This window comes from Astatotilapia calliptera, chromosome 23 (assembly GCF_900246225.1).
Source record: "Astatotilapia calliptera chromosome 23, fAstCal1.2, whole genome shotgun sequence".
In the NCBI taxonomy this organism is placed as follows: Eukaryota; Metazoa; Chordata; class Actinopteri; order Cichliformes; family Cichlidae; genus Astatotilapia; species Astatotilapia calliptera.
In genome coordinates, this window is record NC_039323.1 from 29,649,238 (window position 1) to 29,668,841 (window position 19,604).

General features: G+C 39.0%; 2 protein-coding genes and 1 non-coding gene across 5 annotated transcripts; 2 read left to right on the plus strand and 1 right to left on the minus strand.

Moving 5' to 3' along the window:
• Positions 1-373: 373 nt before the first annotated feature.
• On the minus strand, positions 374-11,642 carry nufip1 (nuclear FMR1 interacting protein 1). 2 transcript variants are annotated; one of them, XM_026158472.1, is made up of 10 exons: positions 11,302-11,642; positions 10,771-10,844; positions 10,202-10,303; positions 10,042-10,104; positions 9,887-9,963; positions 9,681-9,773; positions 9,364-9,533; positions 8,900-9,019; positions 1,131-1,366; positions 374-1,002 (listed from the first exon to the last, which is right to left on the minus strand). In XM_026158472.1, exons 1-10 carry the CDS (start codon positions 11,540-11,542, stop codon positions 481-483), a joined length of 1,698 nt encoding a protein of 565 aa, XP_026014257.1. In that variant the 5' UTR covers positions 11,543-11,642; the 3' UTR covers positions 374-480. The 2 variants fall into 2 exon arrangements, with proteins under 2 accessions (XP_026014257.1, XP_026014259.1); XM_026158474.1 differs by having other exon boundaries at positions 716-1,002; positions 1,108-1,366; positions 11,302-11,641.
• A 617-nt stretch (positions 11,643-12,259) lies between these two features.
• Positions 12,260-18,745, plus strand: nop58 (NOP58 ribonucleoprotein homolog (yeast)). 2 transcript variants are annotated; one of them, XM_026158475.1, is made up of 15 exons: positions 12,260-12,388; positions 12,818-12,894; positions 13,019-13,071; positions 13,276-13,400; positions 13,481-13,617; positions 13,806-13,870; positions 14,127-14,261; positions 14,570-14,715; positions 14,874-15,000; positions 15,213-15,376; positions 15,474-15,608; positions 17,716-17,777; positions 17,865-18,016; positions 18,097-18,224; positions 18,327-18,745. In XM_026158475.1, the coding sequence occupies exons 1-15, from the start codon at positions 12,344-12,346 to the stop codon at positions 18,384-18,386; spliced, it is 1,611 nt and encodes a 536-aa protein (XP_026014260.1). In that variant the 5' UTR covers positions 12,260-12,343; the 3' UTR covers positions 18,387-18,745. The 2 variants fall into 2 exon arrangements, with proteins under 2 accessions (XP_026014260.1, XP_026014261.1); XM_026158476.1 differs by having other exon boundaries at positions 18,100-18,224.
• LOC113017027 (small nucleolar RNA SNORD11B) lies at positions 15,054-15,137 on the plus strand. Its single transcript, XR_003271359.1, has one exon. It is a non-coding gene; the product is annotated as a small nucleolar RNA SNORD11B (small nucleolar RNA).
• Positions 18,746-19,604: the final 859 nt, after the last annotated feature.

Genomic DNA, 19,604 nt, shown 5'->3' on the forward strand with positions numbered 1-19,604 from the left:
CACAAATTTAAACTATAGATGTACCATCATCTATTCAACCATTAAAAAAAAAGAAGAAGAAAAGACTGGTAAAAAAACAAACAAAAAAACCCAAACAAAACTTGTAAACCTGCCTGACTTTCATGTCATTGAATTCAATAGACAGTGGGTCAACTCTAACACACTTTCCAGCCGTGGTGCGAATTTACTGCAAGTCAAACACTAGGTATATTTTCTCTCGTGGTAATGTGAATGTACTTTACCACACGTTTCAGTTCACTCCTTTTATTGATAGTCAAACACTGAAAAGATAAAGATTCAGAATTCATCACTACAAATCACGTGATTTATTTTACAAGACAGTCTGTCTTTACATAATAAACTCATATATAAAAAAAAAAAAAAAAAAAAAAATCATTCCTGTCCACAGAAATTCTTCATTCATATTTGGAATCTCAGTTTGATGTTTAGGACAAAATAAGACCAACTATTTTGGGTCTTTCACACTTGAACACTGGGGGTCTCCCATATTTCATCATCATACATATTTGAGATACATGTGATCCCATCCTTCGAGGACACATCCAGATGGTTTACATCACTGGCTGTTGTCTCCTCAGTATTTGGGATGAAATCACCTGTATAATCACCAACACTTCCTAAAGACTCCACAGTAGGTTCATTAGGTTCTCGTGTAGACCCTTGGTGATTCAGTATACAAGGAGCTTGCTTAACTGCAGAAACTTCACTAGTAACTAAACCCTCCGTACTGCCAAGATCCAGGACTGCTGAATGTCCCTCACTACTAATCAAGAAGGCAAACGGGGACGCAACTTGGATTTTCTCTGATGATTCTTCCCATCTTCCTTCATGCTCTCCGTTTGTAACAGCTGCTGTGCCCTTGTTTCCAGTTTTCTCCTGGTTGTGACATCTGCTCTCCAGCCCAAAGAAGTGGTTTCTGACAATGTAGCGTACACACTGCAGGAGGACATTCCTCTCGTGTCGGATATCTGGAGCCAGTAACTAAACAAAGAGACAAACAAGAGTTGGACTAAATAACACATCTAAATAGTATAGCTTTAAACAGCGTGTCCTTTTTTACTAAATCAAAATCATATAAATACGCACGCAGTGTCAAATGACTTCCATACCATCTCAAGCAAAGTGGGGCGATGTGACTGTGGTAGTCTTCCTCGTCCCGCTCTTTCCCCTTTGCTGTTGGGCATGTGAAGTCTGGAATCTGTCTGAACTGTTTTCTGTCTCTCTGCATTCTGTAAAAAAGCCCCTCTACCCCTGGCAGGTGCCCTCTCCTGAGGGTTGGGTGGTATTAAGTTTAGAAGGTCCTGGTTCTCTTGCACCAGCTCCTTACCTCTCTGAATGGGTGTGGCTAAAACGCAAAAGCACAAGCGTTAGTAGAAACACTGGACATAAGTTACACTTTGTTATATATCCATCCATCCATCCATCCATTCGCGTCCGCTTATCCTTTTCAGGGTCGCGGGGGGTGCTGGAGCCTATCCCAGCTGTCATAGGGCGAGAGGCGGGGGACACCCTGGACAGGTCGCCAGTCTGTCGCAGGGCCAACACAGAGACAGACAACCATTCGCACTCACATTCACACCTAGTGACAATTTGGATTAACCAATTAACCTATCCCCACTAAGATTTGTTATAAACTACATAATAAAACCAAACAACAACAGAGCTACTCCGAGATAAAATTAAAGTACATGTTTAATGTTGAATCTGATGAAAACTAGGGCAAGTTATTGTGACTCAGGACACACACACACACACACACACACACACACACACACACACACACACACACACACACACACACGTATCTGTATTGAACTGTTCGATACAGTGCCTTCAGTTCAGTACGCATATGTATTGAACGTATGGAACGATACAAAATTTTTAATTTATTTGATCAAATATTCTTCTGACGATGCCGTCTGTGTTGAGGGCTCAGTGGATCTGCATTTGATTACTCTGTCTAGGGTGCATTGTCGGGCGCAGATCAACTGAGTGCTGCCCATATGCATTCAGCCAAGTTTGCATGGCAACTCCTCAACGCTACCCAAAACTGAACCTCATCCACCGTCATTCAGATCTGGCGTTTGGAACCATTTTGGTTTTCATGTGAAGTATGACCCTACTTAAGCCTGTTGTGGAAAAAAGTACAACAGTATGTCGGATGTAACAAGCAATGCTCAATTACATCGGTCGGAACGCAACAAATATGATTACACATTTACGCCGACATCACACTAGTGCAAAGACAAGTGGAAGCAGACAAAAACAACACCAACAACAACACCAAGCACGCATGCTACGAACGGCGAGTCATTTAGACACCCGTTAGAACATGATTCTAAGAGGGCAAAGGGCAATTGCTACTTTTAATGCTGTCTACAAAATTGCTTTTCTTTTGGAAAGAGCCATTTCTCTGTAATAAACTCTTTTCCACAGATGAGTGATTTCGCCATCAGATGCAAAAAATAATATAATAACAAAATAAATGTATCGAAAAAAATATCTAACCGTGACACCCAATGTTCCCTCTAATCTGCGTGTGCGCAATTGTGCACTACTGGCATGGCCTTTGGAGTTAGTGCTGTTCTTTAGATTCTCTAGATAATTGGAAAACAGGGTTTTAAAAGCAAATATGTTTGGGCGCTGTTGAGAAAATTTTGTATGTGAAATTTGGCAAAAATAATCAGAAGATTGATAATATATGTTTTTCCTGGAGTTATTTTATCAGTATGTGAGAGGCCAAATAGAATATGTTGAAACTTCAGTTTACATGAGGGATCAATTTTGGTGTTTATAAAATTAATTGATAATTGACAATTATCATTCAGTAATTGACTAACAAGTAAAATTTTCCTATCCACCCATTTCTGAATATATATTGATTTGTTCTTAAATTTAATATCCTGATTATTCCAAATGAGATCTTTATGGGGAGAAAGGTTGTGAGAGTATATCATTAACCAAGAGATAGGAGTTGACTGAAAGTTGGAGAGTTTAATCGGTAATTTAGAGATATTGTAATTGCATTTTAGCAGAAAGTGCATTCCTCCAAGTGAGTTAAAGATATGGTTGGTAATAAAATTCCAAATTGAAATGGGATTTTTTAAAAAGAGTTTGATCCATTTGATTTTAAAAGACACATTTAAGGAAGTGAAATCTAAAGAATTTAGGCCACCAGAACACAACTTGTTTATCATTACATTTTTTTAATATAATGTATTCTCTTTTTCCAAATGAAGTTAAATAATATTTTATCAATTTTTGTGCATAATTCTTTTGAAACATCAGGTACCATATCTGCATATATAAGTCTGGAGAGGCCTTCAACTTTGGCTACTAACGATCTTCCAGTAATGGATAAATCTCTTTGAAGCCAAAGATTAAATCTTTGTTGTATTGCAGTTATAAGAGGGTCGAAATTTTCAGATAATCTAGCATCTTAGTCTTTTTGAATGGTAATACCAAGATATTTAACCTTATTTTTAACAGGAACACCTGATACAATTGTATCTGTGCAGAATTTAACAGGGAGAAGTTCACATTTTGTAATGTTGAGTGGTCTTAAACCAGAGGCTATTGAGAAATTATTGAGAACTTTGAGAGCTTCATCAACTTAATATTTATCCTTTAAAAAAAAAAAAAGTGTTGTGTCATCTACTAGTTGAGTAATAGATAATGTTCTGCCAGCAACAGAGAGACCCATTACACTGCTGTTCTTAAAATGAATACAGAGTAACTGCATAGGAAGAAGGAAAGGATATGCAGAAAATGGACAACCTTGACGGATCCCACGGTTATTATCAAATCTTTGATATGTTTGATTATATGCAGATGCAAATAGCTCAAAGTTTGAATTGATTTTTTAAACATATTTCCAAAACCAAAAATATCAAGTGCTCTGAACATGAATTCATGTTCAATGGAGTCGAAAGCTTTATAAAAATCAAAAAAAAAAGAAAAAAAAAAAGAAAGGAAAAAAAGAAAAGAAACTATTATCTGTGATTAAATCTGAATGATCCAAAATATCAATTACCAGTCTTATATTGTTAGTTATGTGTCTGCCAGTCATAAAACCAGACTGTTTCATCAATTAGGTGCACATTTTAATTTTTTAGCCAAACACATAGCAATTATTTTATAATCATTATTCAGGAGTGAAATAGGTCTCCAATTTTCTATCAAAAGGGCGTCTTTATGAGGTTTAGGAATCAAAGTAATCAGTCCCTGAGTCAAGGAAGGAGGGAGCTTTCCATTATCAATGCTTTCAATAAGTCCTTTGAAAATAATTTGTAAAATTCAGAAGTCAAACCGTCATTCCCTGGACTCTTAAGTTTCATTTTATTAATAGCACCTTCAATATCTAGTGTTGTGATGGGGCATCACACATAGTTTTATTATTGTCACTAATTTTTTTTAATATTTAATATTAATATAATAAGGAATTATAGAATTTTTCCATGGCTTCTGTAGAAAAATTAGATTTATATAAATTTTTATAAAAGTTCACAAGTCTTGGAAATCACTTGAGGATCTTGTGTGATGACCCCATCTGAACAAAGTTTAGTCATGCTGCCAAGAGTATTGTGATGTTTTTCTAATTTGAAAAACTAGCTAGAGTTTTGTTCTCCCTCTTCAAGCCATTTCCTTCTTGACCGCACAAAGGCACCTTTTGCCTTGTAAATGAAATTATTTCCGACTCTTCTTTTTTTTTCTCTTCTATTTTTAACTATTTCAGCTCCTCTTTTCATTAAAAGGGACCTCAATTCAAATTTCATGAGCTCCCAATTTTTACAAAAAGCATTTTCAACACATGCCTTGTTCTAATACTGATCTATTTTTGTTTTAATTTCCTTTACCAAAGAATCATTCAGTAGAAGAGAATTATTTAATTTCCAATATGAATTCACTCTTTTAGACGGATTACTGGCATACAAACATATCTCCAAAAAAAAATTGTTCTATGAGCTGTCAAGGGTGTTGGCAACATTTTTGATGTAGAAACATATTCAGATAAAGGATCAGAAATTAGCCAATAATCAATACGAGACTGTAATGAACCTGATCTATTTTTCCATGAAAATTCCTTAATGGTTTGATTTTTGAATCTCCAGATATCAATTAGGTCTCTTTCATTAATAAAATCCAACATATAATTACTACTTTCCTAACTTTTACTTGGCAATCTATCTATCATGTTATTGAGTGAATGGTTCCAGTCTCCTCCTAATATAATCTTTAGATTAGCAAATTAAAGATTCATTTTTTTCATTTACTACAAGTATTAGGTCAATATTCTCCTGTTTGTTATTATAGCCGTAAATGTTACCTAGTAAGAGGGTCTGATCATTAAAAGAAAAAAAAGAAAAAGAAAAAAGAAAAACACACAACCAGCAAAATAAAATATCCTTTTGGATCAGTTTCTGAAGATATAATTTTTCCATTAAATTTATGCTTCAAAATCAGAGTTCCCGCTGAATGGTTTGTGCCATGAGACTTCCATAAATCTTCGCTCCATTGGGATTTCCAGAAGTTAGCATCCTTAGTTCAGCATGGGATTCTTGTAAGAGACAAAAGTCAGTATTCAAACTTTTAGCATATAAAAACAGAGCTTTCCTTTTGGTATTGTCCCTTAGTCCTTGTAAGAGCCAGAGTCAATGTTTATGTTTTTCCTTTTTGTTTTGGTGGCACAGGTGTATAGTTTTACCTGCGTCTCAGGTGATGGTATGTGGGTGTGGTCACAGTCTATTTACCTGATGTCGGTGTTCGCAGCAGGTGTGTTGGGTGAGTGGTTTGTGGGCAAACTTTTCTGTTGACCGTCATTTTTTGGCACACCAGTTAATCCATGCGCTAGTTGTAAATTGATTGAAAGCGCAAATGTTTGTTTTTGTTTTGTTCTTAAAATAAATGCGCAAAGTACAAGTACGACTCATTATGGATTATTGGAGGCGCGTCACAGGGACACAACCAACTCAGCTGGCCGCGGCTTTATTTACAGATGAAAGTCGCAACAGTCCTCGAGCATTAAAAGAAATAAAGGACAAAGATGAAATTTTGCAAACTAAATTAACTTTTTACCCTGAGAAGAGTGTGTCAGCTTCAGAGAGAGCAGAACTACTCTGTCTAAAAAAGTGCTTCACAAAACATTTTAACAGCAACAGCATACTATAAGTCTTTAGAACAATAAGGAAAAGAGACCTTGAGGTATATCCACAAATAGGACTCGAAGAGATTTCAGTGAATTTCTTTTCTGTTCACAAAAGCACTAGGCAATTTTCCCTTCCTTACGTGCTTTCTCCACCTGTGGCCATAGCTGGTTGCGCCTCTCGGTACTCGGGAGAGAGATCTTCTTTGAAATGGAGCTTCCTTGTCTTCAGGTAGTCAAATCGCTTCGCCGCCTTCCAGATGATGTCTCGAAAGTGTCTCATTGTTAATTGCAGGATTATGGCGTGGGGCAGTGGCGCAGAAGAGGACTCACGTTGTTGACCGATCCTGTGGACTGAATCAAGTACCTCCGGGAACTTTTCACGGTGGTCAGGATCCATGTTTTGGCAAATTTCAATAACCTTACTGCGTACGTTTTCTCCTTCTTCTTCGGGTAGCCCATGAAGTCGCAGGTTCCATCTTCGTTTATACCGAGACAACTCCAACACCTTGTTTTCCAGTGTTTGAATTTTCTCTTCTGCTTTATCTCAGAAGATCTCAGGGAGCTAAAAGGAAAAGTCTCTCGTACTGAAATAAAGGTGGATAAAGTTAATAGTAACCTTAAGGTCGCCAATACTCTTCTTGATGTTAGCGCCTTGCTCTTCGATAGCCATCTTGAGCGTCGTAATAATGCTTTCCGCTGTGTCAGTTTCCATCACTCTTTTCTTACCAGAAGGTTTTGACAGGGAGGAAGTAGGAGTGATAAGAGCTCTCTTATCTGAGCCCAGGTTTTTTGCCATCACATACAGCTAGTAGTGTGCACCTTAAAGTTCGCTTTGCTGCTTATAAAGGAGTTTTAAGACAGAGCAAGTTCTGTAGCAGACCGTTCACATCTTGGCCCATCTTGGAGATGTGAGCAGGACAGATGGACCAATTGACGGAAAAAGTGTGGACTTTATACCAGTTTTTAAATTGTGTTAATAGGCCACGTAAAACCAGAGTTATGATAAAAATATATGAAATGTTTTGTTTTTTTCCCCTGAATACTATCGTTGTTTATATTCAATGTGGGAAGAAACGGTAAAGACAACGTTTTATAAAGAAAACCATCGAAACACTCTCAGCGTTTGAGCAAAAACAAAACCAGCCCCCAGCCTTTCCCATTGGTCGAAAAATGTACCATGTCAATCAATCAAAAAAAATTATATGGCAACATGGCATTTAGTTATTAAGACACGGGAGGAAGTCTTAGGAGTGTTTTGAGATGTGAGAGATTTGCGATGTTTAGCGCAAATCTTGTGTAGTTAGTGTGTAGTGTAGTCAACAGTTTTGTCGTGTGTGTCAGAACAATGAGGCGACTGCTAAATGTTACAGGTGTTACAGGAATGATACATTTCCTGTTGTCAGGCCTGCAGGTATCAGGCTGTTGTTCTCCTTTAACTCATAGTGGACAGAAATTATTTTTTGGAGTGGCACAAATAATTTGTGTGGCATCAAATTTGATGCAGAACACCTGATTGTTCTGTTAATATTTTGAAATGTTTGTTTAAAAAAAATGCCTTGGCAGCATTTATAGGTAAACAGCTGCAAAAAAATTTGTTTGCAAAACTCAGTAACTTTTTTGTAGAAATAACTATATAATTATTTGCCCAACATTGGTCATTATATACTGTATTTTGCAGACAGAGTTACAGAACTCTCTTCCAGACCACAGACTCGTACTCGTAATACAAGTCAGAGCTTTATGATAAATAAATAAATAAATAAATAAATAAATAAAAAAAGTTGCACTTTCAAAATTGGAGTTCAAGTTATTTTTACTTCCAATAGTGTTAACATACTGCACAGGTCATGAACAAGATTTTTTAAATTTTCATAGTAAGTGGGCTAAAGCAGTTAATTAAAAGTAGTCTAACATAAATGTAAATGCTGTAATTTGATTATTTTAATAAACCATGTAACTTGGATGGATTAGATGCTGGCGTGACCACAGTGGACACGTCTGCTGTTGCTCACAGTGGTCCAAGGGACCGCTCAGGGAGTTTGTGTGTTCGCTCAGACACATGAAAAATTAGAACATTGACATAGACACCAAAGTATCGAAATGAACCGAACTGTGAATTTTGTGTATCGTTGCACCCCTAACACACACACACACACACACACACACACACACACACACACACACACACACACACACACACACACACACACACACACACGAAAAAACTCTATAAGTATATTACTCTTGCACGTGCCCACTGACAAATTTACATGTATTGGATCCAAAAGAATACAGTCTGCATTCGTGCAAGCAAGGCTCCATTCTAGTCAGCTTGGTTTTTAGGATTTTCCGGTAGGCAGTGGTACCGTATCAGGTACTTTTTTAGCACTTATTGGGCCGGGGTTTGAAGTGAGCAGAGTTGAGCCGAAAATGAAATGTCATCAGACTGCACCCAAGAGAGGGTAGAAAAGTCCATTTACGTTTGTGCTTCATGTCAAGGAACTTTAGGGTTGCGCTGCTATAACAACCCCACCCAAATTGAGGTGGTAATGTAAAAAGACTGAAACAGAGTAGATGAGTAAAGTAGGTGGTAGTGGAAAAGCGACATAGGTGAGGTAGTAAAAAGTGTAAATTAACAACAAAATAAAAACAATTCAACAAGACAGAATCATTAGCATTTTTCTTGCATGGTGAAGATTTTGGACTATTATCCAGCAAACACTATGTGCTCACCTGGTTCATCATCACTTTCGGTCATTGATCCGTAGTTTGCTACTAGGGATCCCAGAGCTGAGCTCATCTTCTTAGGGGCCACAACCAAGCCACTGGTCCTGGACTCATCTCTGTCAGAATCTTGGAGCCAATGAAAAACAGAGCACTATATATATATCACTATCACTATATACTATCACCTCTGTCAGTGCGCCCCAGGGTGGCTGTGGCTACAATGTAGCTTGCCATCACCAGTGTGTGAATGTGTGTGTGAATGGGTGGATGACTGGATATGTAAAGCGCTTTGGGGCCCTTAGGGACTAGTAAAGCGCTATATAAATACAGGCCATTTACAGGCCATATAGGGGTGTCTGTGTATTTCAATCAAAGAATAACCAGAGGATAACCAGTGAAAGCTTTTTGATCTTGTCCTCTATGTAGGTGATTGTGCACAGGCTTGATTGAACTTTGATCAATTAACTCACCATGGTCACTAGTGGCTAATGCTCCGAGTGGATCCCCGTCCCTGCATGGGTGGGTGAGTGGTTTAGGCTTCTCTGTAACAATGCAGTCCGATGAGTGTGGCCGTCTCAGATGTCGCCCTTGGAGTCCTCTGTTTTTCCAACCACGACCTCTGCCTCTTCCTCTCATTCGTCTGAAAATAAATACATCATTGCTTATGCAAGTTAACTTTTTGGTAAGACAGACTTCATTTCAAATTAAAAAAATGTATATCAAAATAGAAAATAAAAGAGATGCACACCAAAATCCATAATTTATACATTCAAATGTAAACATTTACCCAAACTGAGCTGTTTCCAGGACAGCTCCCGTTTCCTCCCGCACCTCCAGGACTTTTTTCTTCTTCTCAATATTCACAAGTGTTGGATAGTTTCTAGTAAACCAGTAAAGACAAATTAATGACTGGACATGGGAAGTATGCATATGTGGCTTAACTAATGGCAAAATTGCATCAAAAGTTCATGACTGCCACAGTTTCTAACTAACTTGCGTCTTTCCTCTCTCCATTTAGTAATCTCCTCTGGTGTGTCCAGTTTGATTCTTTTAGTTCCTGGTGCATGGTTCTGTCAACACAGAGTATTCACATTAGAAAAGGGGAACTACTACAAGCTAATCACTTTACATCATCTTCTTCCACTTACATTTTTCCAGTGTATGCTGACAAGTTTTTCATGGGCCATGAAGCTGCAGTCAGCCACAGAACACTAAAAGTGGATTCAATTGGAGCTCTCAGTAAAAAGTAAAGAATATCAATGTGAACAGCACTAATATATATCTAGTAAGTAGCCTAGAGTGAAATACCTTGACATGCTGAGAAACATGCTCATTGTACTTTTCCTGGTTTTTGAAGCCCCGGTCGCAGGTGTCACAAAAATGGGAATACTCTGGTTCTTTCCTGTTTTTCTGCAAGGGGTGAAAAGCTCAAAGTTCCCAACAACGTTCCATTCACTTTAACCCTTGTGTGGTGTTCGTATTTTTGTTACTCAGCCAGTGTTCATGGGTCTGGTGGACCCGCTAGAGTTTTGGCTTTCCAAATTAACACTATCAAACAATTTTATGTTAAATTACTCAACAGATGTTTACTTCATCCCAATTACAAGACATATGAACAGCAAACATGGTTAATTTTTTCCCTTTACCTTTGTTAGATCACATTTATGAATTAATGTGCTTCTCGTTTTTCTTTTATATAAAATGTTATAAATAAATCAGTTATAATCAAGTGGAGTGAGTGGAAAGACACAACACATTTACACGTGAAAAAAAATTAATTGTTTAATTTTTCTTTTGAAAAAAACTGAACACGGGTCTCACAGACCCGAACACCATACAAGGGTTAAATATAAATACAAAGTTCTCAGAAATGTCACCTTTTTTCCATGATGGCTGGGAGCTCGGTAGCTTTGATGTCCACCTCGATCCCATTCATGACTAAAGTTTTGACCTGAAAACACACGCAAGAAATTCAAACACACCTTTCTTTAAAAAACAGACACACGGACATGTCCTTTATGGCGACTAAAGGCGCACTGCATGTATCTTAAACTACACATCTGCTATCAAAGTTATTGTGGGGATGTGGTTTTGTTTTTAGTTTATTTTTCCTTGTCTTCCACGGATGTATCCGTTCTGTCACTAGTTGGCTTTTATGAAACTAATTCAAGTGTTTTAACACCAAATAACCCACTGACGCCACTTGCTGCATTCACACATGCTATAAAGCTTTAAACACTTATTCCTTAACTGCAACATAACTGCTAAATCTATGACTTTTTTGTTAGAGCAGAACCCCATGGTGTAAGTCAGTCTTTACATTATGTGGTCCTTCATGTGCACTTTAGGGCGACAGTAACATGAAGGAACCCATCTTCAATAGGGAAACTACTGTATATTCCACTCACTGTATGTATGTGTAGGTCCGTGGTTTCCACGGTTTGATGAGAACCCATAACTTGCCGCTGACCCGTGGTGCCTGCCAACACTACTGTCGCAGCCCCAGGTGTGTTCGGTAGGCGTTTCGCTCCAGCTCCACATGGTGGGATGGAAGCTACTCGAGTGCGACTGCTGCTGCTGGAACGACTGGAAGGAATTGGAAGGAGGAGAGCCAAAGTCGGGCGGAGGATAATTTGCCGACTCGTTCATACCGCCAGGCCAAAATCTTTCTTCACGCTGAGAATGAAGGTAGTTCTAGAGAAACTTCTCCTCAACGCGTTGCCCTCATAGGCGCATGTATTTACTTTGAGCGAACTATGGTTTCGTCACATCCGCCAAAGAAGGAAGACCATAAACCAACACAGACGAAAACGAATAAATATATGTCTATACATACTTACGTTAAGTATTTTAATATGTATAAAAAGTTTTGTGGTAAAAAAAATTATACTTGAGACTTAGACTGCAATTTTGATTTTACCAGTAGTTGGCTACAACTTCTCGCGAGGTTTAATGTAACAAATTCTCTTGGGTTGCCATTTTTGGTGAAAAGCCGCCTGGTAGATATTATAAATGCACTGCATTGTCTAAAGAGCAACACATTAATCTTGTAAGCGTCATAAGCTAAGTGGCCGCTCGCTCGATTTTATTAACCTGTATGCCGTGTGCGTAATTAAACGTATTTCAAAGTGTATTTTTTCCACAATAGAAGCAGAAACATATTCTAAGGTAAAGAAAACGTATTGACAATACGGTGCATTAGATACACCGCGATACACCCATCCGTAGAAACATTTTCTTCCGCTTATCTATAAATAAACCCTAAATTGTCTTTTTAATGTTAAGCTCGGGGGATAGCGACCGATGTGAACGAACCTGGCAACCCAATAGTTTCCTGGTGCCCTGTCCACGCCGCGTGTGTTTCAGAGTGAGAGCAGCAGCGTGGTGATCGAGGTGGAAACGTGAAGGCTCCAGAGGTGTGCGCAATAACTGCACTAAGGCGTTGCCAAAATGCTCGTGTTGTTTGAAACCGCAGCTGGATATGCAATATTCAAAGTAAGTATTCGACTATTGTTTGCAATCTTTTTAAAATGGGCGACTTTAGCACAGGGGCAATTTGCGTTAGCCCGGATTAGCCATCCAGCTAGTTCACTGAGAGTCGGTAGGTGTCATAAACGTGTTATTTACGGTATGAAAAAAGCAATCTCTTCGTTGTACTTGTGGATATGGATTACATTTTTATTTAAAGGTGTTTTGTTTGCGCACGAGCTTGGCTAAGTCATAAGTGAACATCAAGCTTGTACTGTGAAGGGCCTGCAACCACGTGTGCACACTGAGGTGGTGCTGACTCCACATGCATTTTAGAATTGTAGGTTGTTCAAATGCGTCCATCAGCCATTACTTTAAGTTACATTCTTAACGATGTAAGCCATCTCACTGCTTTACATATTTCTTTTAACTAATGTCTGTGTATTGTGTTTTAAGGTTCTCAATGAATCCAAACTGCAGCAGGTCGACAGCCTGTATAAGGAGTTTGAAACTCCCGAAAAAGCCAATAAAATGTAAGTGCTGATGTTACATTTTACCACGTGGCGGCACTCTTTATGCCTGAAATATAACAATGGACTTATTACTATAAATCGTAGATGAAATGTAACTTCCATATATTTCCTTTTGTCCTACCAGCGTTAAGCTGAAGCATTTTGAGAAGTTCCAGGACACAACAGAGGCTTTAGCAGGTAATGAGAAATTTGAGCCCTAATGTTCACCTGAGATTAGTCTGTGATGCAAAGCTGTGTCTGATTAAACATGAGGTATTGCTCAGTCGTCACTACCGCTGAGACCAATTCCTCCTCATACATATGAGAGTTGACACTTTTTGTGTTTTGTGCAAGCGCTTAGCACAGCTAAGCTTTATTTTAGTCTCTATTTCCACTTTTTAGCTGCAACTGCCCTTGTTGAGGGAAAACTTGGCAAGAGTCTGAAGAAGGTCTTGAAGAAAGTTGTTGCCAAGGAAGCTCATGAGCAGCTGGCTATTAGTGATGCAAAACTCGGTGGCGTTATCAAAGTAAGTCACTGATATTTCTGTCAGCCTAAAAGACAGCATTGTTATCGAACGTTGTGTTTCTAATGACTTCTGGTCTTCAGGAAAAACTGGACCTGAGCTGTGTCCACAGCCCTGCTGTGGCTGAACTGATGAGATGCATCAGGGGTCAGATGGAGAGCCTCATCACTGGACTTCCTCCCAGGGAGATGAGTGCTATGTCTTTAGGGTTGGCTCACAGGTTAGTGGTGCATATATTATGTTATATGAATCCAACTGCTGCCTATGATTACATTTGCTGTCTGAAATATTTGTGTAGATTTTTCTCAGCATTCGTCACTACCACTGAGGCAGCAATCCTCTAGCTTATTGAAAATCCCTTCATTAATCTAGAAATTTGAATTAACTCGTGTTCTCATCTGGTTGCAGTTTATCCCGCTACAAGCTGAAGTTCAGTCCTGACAAGGTGGACACAATGATTGTGCAGGCTATTTGTAAGTGTTGTATTACACAGTTATGTCTGTTGTTGTGCCTGCAACATGTCAGACAGTAGTGCAAGAGAACCATCAGCAGTTTAAATTATTTTCAGAATGTCCAAAAACCTTCAGTTTGTTATCATTGCAAACAAAGAAAACATCTAGATTTTTCTTTTTGGGATAATAAAAATGTCAATTATTGATATTTTTGCTCTAAAAATTATCATTTGAGCAGTTAACATCAGCTGTACTGTGTTTTCGTCCTTGCTTCTAGCTCTTCTGGATGACCTCGACAAAGAACTTAATAATTACATAATGCGTTGCAGAGAGTGGTATGGCTGGCATTTCCCTGAGCTGGGAAAAGTGATCACAGACAACTTAGCCTACTGCAAGAGTGTCCGCAAGATAGGTAAGGACCATCCTGCTTTTGCACAACACAGTCAGAGAAGCATATTTAGATATCCTAAATATTTTGAGTAAAGCCAGCAAAAACACAGCATCCTACAATTTCCACATTCAAATTCATTAGCACCTTTTAATTTTATTCAGAGCCTCTTTCAATCCTTTAAAATTTTATGGTTTCCTGTCAGGCTGAGTAAACCACAGTGCTCTGAGCTTGTTTAAAGTCAGCGTATTGTTGCTCTAAGACTTGCGTGCATTGGTTTAACTTCCATGTGGTGACATTCCTGAGTAACTGCCATATGTTTGTGTCTGCAGGTGATCGCACAAACGTCGCCAGCTCTGATCTATCAGATATCCTCCCAGAGGAGATCGAGGCAGAGGTTAAACTGGCTGCTGAAATCTCCATGGGAACAGAAGTGTCAGAGGAGGACATTGGCAACATCAGGCACCTATGTGATCAGGTGGTGTGCTCACTGTTTGCTACAGTGACTGTGATGGCAATGACTGTTGTCTGTTGCAAACACAGGGTTTTCTGTGCGTCTTTGCCTTTTGTGACTGGTACCCTGCATTCATGAATTTGTTTTTGAATGTTTTCTTTATTTTTTTTTTTCTCCCATAGGTGGTAGAGATTTCAGAATACCGGGCTCAGCTCTACGACTACCTGAAGAACAGAATGATGGCAATCGCTCCCAACCTCACTGTAATGGTGGGGGAGCTGGTTGGCGCCCGTCTCATCTCACATGCAGGTGAATTGGGGGGGGGGGGGGGGGGGGGGGGGGAAATGTCATTTGTGAAAACTGGCCTAGCAGTGATGATGATGACACTAAGTCACTTTCCTGAACATGACTGATGGTTTTAAGTCACTACCTCATCTGAGCTGGCAGTGAAAGCACTAGTAGTCAGGTCTTTGAAGAGCGCCATAGCTACAGTTCTTTGTTTCATTCATTGTGCGATCCAGGTTCCCTTCTGAATCTGGCAAAGCATCCAGCCTCCACAGTCCAGATCCTTGGAGCAGAGAAGGCTCTTTTTAGAGCCCTGAAGACGCGCAAAGACACACCCAAGTATGGTCTCATATACCATGCTTCTCTAGTGGGCCAGACAACTGCTAAGAACAAGGGCAAGGTATGTTCTTAGAGTGTGATATGTGACTGAATAATGGTTGGTGGCCACAATGTGAAGCTGTCAACTCAGGCTTTGGTTTTCTGTAATGCCAATGCAGATTTCCAGGATGCTGGCAGCTAAAGCAGCCCTGGCTATTCGCTATGATGCTCTCGGAGAAGACACAAATGCAGAAATGGGTGCAGAGAACCGTGCAAAGCTGGAGGCCAGACTACGTCAGTTGGAAGATAAGGGGGTAAGTACAGCTACAACCCCTATTCCAGAAAAGTTGGGATGCTATTTAACATCCTTGGCCCTGACGTCCACATATGTGGACATCACATTTTGGGTTGTCTGACCAAAATACTAAATCTTGCTCTACAAGGGCCTGATATCCACTTACAAGGACAGTATACTGCCACTGTTGTATCGAAATTTAAAACAAATGTCCTCATAGAGCTGGGCAATATGGCCTAAAATCAATATCACGGTATAATTTGAAGCATGTGACATGTATATCGCAATATTCTGTATAACGTATTTTACACACTATAAGGCACGCTTAGGATCCTTTAATTTTCTCAAAAATTGACAGTGTGCCTTATGTATGAATTCTGGTTGTGCTTACTGACCTCTAACTGATTTTATGTGGTAAACGCTGCGCAGAAATCTGTCAAAAAAAAAAAATTTAATACGACTTTGGTAAGCTATGAAGGCGTACAGCTTGATGGATTACCGGAGCCTTACGGCTGCCGTAGTCAGGAGCCTCGTGGAGTAATCTGGGTCCAAAACTCCTCCTTCAGGTCCCAAAGTCAGTCAAACACTACAGCATCACTGAGAGTTAAAAACTGTCTAAATTCTTTAATTTTTAATAAAATAATCAGCGTTGCGGCTTTACCAGGTTTAACAATTAAGTTTAACATCCAGGCATCCATGAAAACAGAATTTATTAAATTCAACGGCGTTAGAAGTTAGCAGGAAGTTTGCTCACTAGTTTCCACCTAAACATGATATGCCATGTTCTGACTGAGAGATTAATCATTAATATATTGCAACAACATGGGAATAGAGCAGCTGCGAGAAAATTCTGCATTAATGAATCAATGGTACGGAAGTGGAGGAAGTGCAGTTTTTGGCTTTTCCCATATCCCAAAAGTGCTTTGTCTCTTTGCTGTTACTGTCGCCCGGCATAATTTGCAGATATTGTTCGCAGCCGCTGCAATGTTTTCGACCAAAACAGGCACCGCTTGATGAGACCGTCACCATGCGCTATCGCGGTATAGTCAAAATGTCTACCGTTGGTCAAATTTATATTGTTTCTACTGTATACTGTTTATACCGCCCACAGCTATGTCCTCATATGTGGAACAAAAAATGGGCAAAAATAAAAATCTGGTAATTCTTTGTTTTTACATTCATTAGGTCCCAATATGTCCAAATATCAAAGAGAAATTAAAAATGCATGTCATGGAAGAGTTTGGGTCTTAGCAGTTTTTAAAATCCAAAACTTACCATTTTTAAGCAGCAAAAAAGGTAGTGTTGAATGATGGGACAAAGCTGTTTAATAATTAACACAGCATAGCACCCCATTTTGTTATAGCAGTCCTTAAATGTCTGGGAACTGGGAAGATGAATGTCATCCTTTTCTTGTCTTCGTTGTAATGTGTCAATGGATTCCAGTGGTCAAAGGTCTGGGTCAGACCAGTACCCAACCTGTTCTACTGTGAAACCATGTAATAGATGCCTTATGCCATTTAGTTTTGTCTGGTTTAACTATGCAAGGGTTCTACTCTGGATGGTAATCCTGTGTTGCTCTAAATCCAGTGTATACCTTTCAGTATTGATGGTGCCTCTCCAGATGTGACAGTTGCATAACCATCAATGCATCCCTGTACTATCAGAGGCTTTTGAACTGACTGCTGATAAGAAGCCACATGGCCTCTCGCCCCTATAGTTCACAGGACTGGATATCCCTATTTTCTAGAAAGAATTGCAAATTTGATTTGTCTGATCACTGGAGAGTTTCTCGTTTTGCTTTAGTCTGAACATTAGCCCTAAGAACACAACAGCAGTTCTGGCTCATGTTCACAAATGTGGCTGTACCTCAGGAGGTGGAGCAGGTCATCTACTAATCAGACAGTTCGCCATTCCATGTCTGGCTACTCCAGTATCCCCAGTCCTTGAGCAAGATGCTAAATGCAAGTAGTATCTTGCTCCAATATAGCACTTTTGAGTGTCCAGGTAGAAAAGTACTATATGTAATGGATTTTTGTATTTCTTCTGAATCTGTTATCCTGGTAAAATCCCTGTTTTTGTTATTTTTTCCCCCTCCTTTAGTCATTGAATCCACATTTTCTTTTCAGATCCGAAGAATCAGTGGAACAGGCAAAGCAATGGCAAAGGTAGAGAAATACCAGCACAAGAGGTTAGTTGTCACTTGCAGCATATTTTGCATATTTCCACATCTACACATGTATGGTGGTTAATGCCTGCTACTACTTTTCCTTCACAGTGAAGTGAGAATTTATGATCCGTCAGGTGATTCTACGATTCCGTCCACATCGAAGAAGAGGAAGTTTGAAGAGGTAGAAGAAGAGGATGCCACAGAGCCCACGACATCAGCAGTCAAACCCAAAAAGGCAAAACGGGAGTTGGTAATAGAAGGTGAGTGAGTTTGGAATCAATCCTCTGCCTCCTGTGCATTTGGATCTGTGATGCTGATAGTGTTCTGGCTCTGTGTTTAGAAGAAGAACAAGCAGAAACATCAGCGGCAGCAGAGGAGACCCCGAAGAAAAAGAAGAAAAAGAAGGATAAGAAAGCAGAGGAGGAAATGGAAGAACCAAAGGAAGAAGAGGTGGTAGCAGTTACTGAGGTAAGATGGAAGCTAAAGTTTTAAAATTATCCCTTTTTTTTCTTCCTCCCCTTTAATGATCGAACTCTCTCTCTCTCTCTCTCTCTCTGTCTCTCTCTCTAGACAACAGAGAAGAAGAAAAAAAAGAAAAAGAAGGTAAAGGAGGAGCAGGAAGAAGATTGAAAAGAGGAGAGTGTAAATAAATTTTTGTCTTTTATTTTTATTATTCAATTGTATTTTCTGAGGACTACAGTATTGAGTGCCTGTCTGTGGACATCTGAAAAGAAGTTCGAAGTAAACATCAGAGTAATCATTAGATCTCATTCTTTTCTCTGGTCATAAAGAGACTGTACAATAAAAGTTTTTTGGGTTTTTTTTTTTTTTTTTTTTTCAAAGATGTTTAAGCTTAATCTACCAGAAGCCTCTGTAGACAAGCATTTGTTTTATTCATGAAGAGATCTAGTTTTGTCATGAGTTCAGTACAGATTTCCCAGTTCTCTTGTGATAAACAAAGCCTGGTGAAATAAAACCTTTTGCTCAAATGCTGTGTGTGTGTGTTTGTTTTTTTTAATGTACAAATAAATGCATCCAGCAGGGGTGGGAAGTAATTAAGTACAAACACTTCACTTATTATACTAGCTAGATTTAGCTGTCTGCAATAGTATGAGTATTTATTTTTCTGACTACTTTCAATCCCTATATTTTTCCACAACACTTTCTACTTATATTTTCAAAACAGATTTGTTACTTTAGGTTCAGTGGTATTATCTATAGTGTTATAAGTGAGGTTTTTCTAAGTAGCATGTAATTTCAAATTCAACATTTTTATCAGCTAAACAAATGTCAGCAAACTGTGTGAACACAGTGTGTCTGCTAGCTAAAGGTACAGCTGCTGGGTTTCCCTGGGAGAGAAAAGAGTAACTTCACTCAAAGATGGAAAAAGATATAGTATATGTTTTGGGTTGTTTTTTTTTAAGCCTCATGCCCAGTACATTTGAACTTGAATCAAAGTGTTTGGAAAAGTGTCAAATTTTGGTCCTATAACATGTGAGGGTAGGATGCCCCACCTCATTCTGACATAGTCATAGGACTGCATGATGTGAGGAGTTTGCTCTAGTGATTATATTTAAAATGACTTGCACTCTAAATAAAGAAAATAACATGAGTGCAAAGATACAAGATTGTGTGGATGACCAAATGGTGCCATTTAAGGACAAGCAAATTCAAGCAGTACCTAATCAGTAAATTAAGAAAACAGAATTTGAAAATATTAGTCCTTGCTTTATGAATTCAAAAAATGAAGCAATAAGAGAGGGCAAGCCAACCGGTCGCTGCAGATGGTCGCCCTTCCCTGAGTCTGGATCTCCCGGAGGTTTCATCCTGTTACAAGGGAGTTTTTCA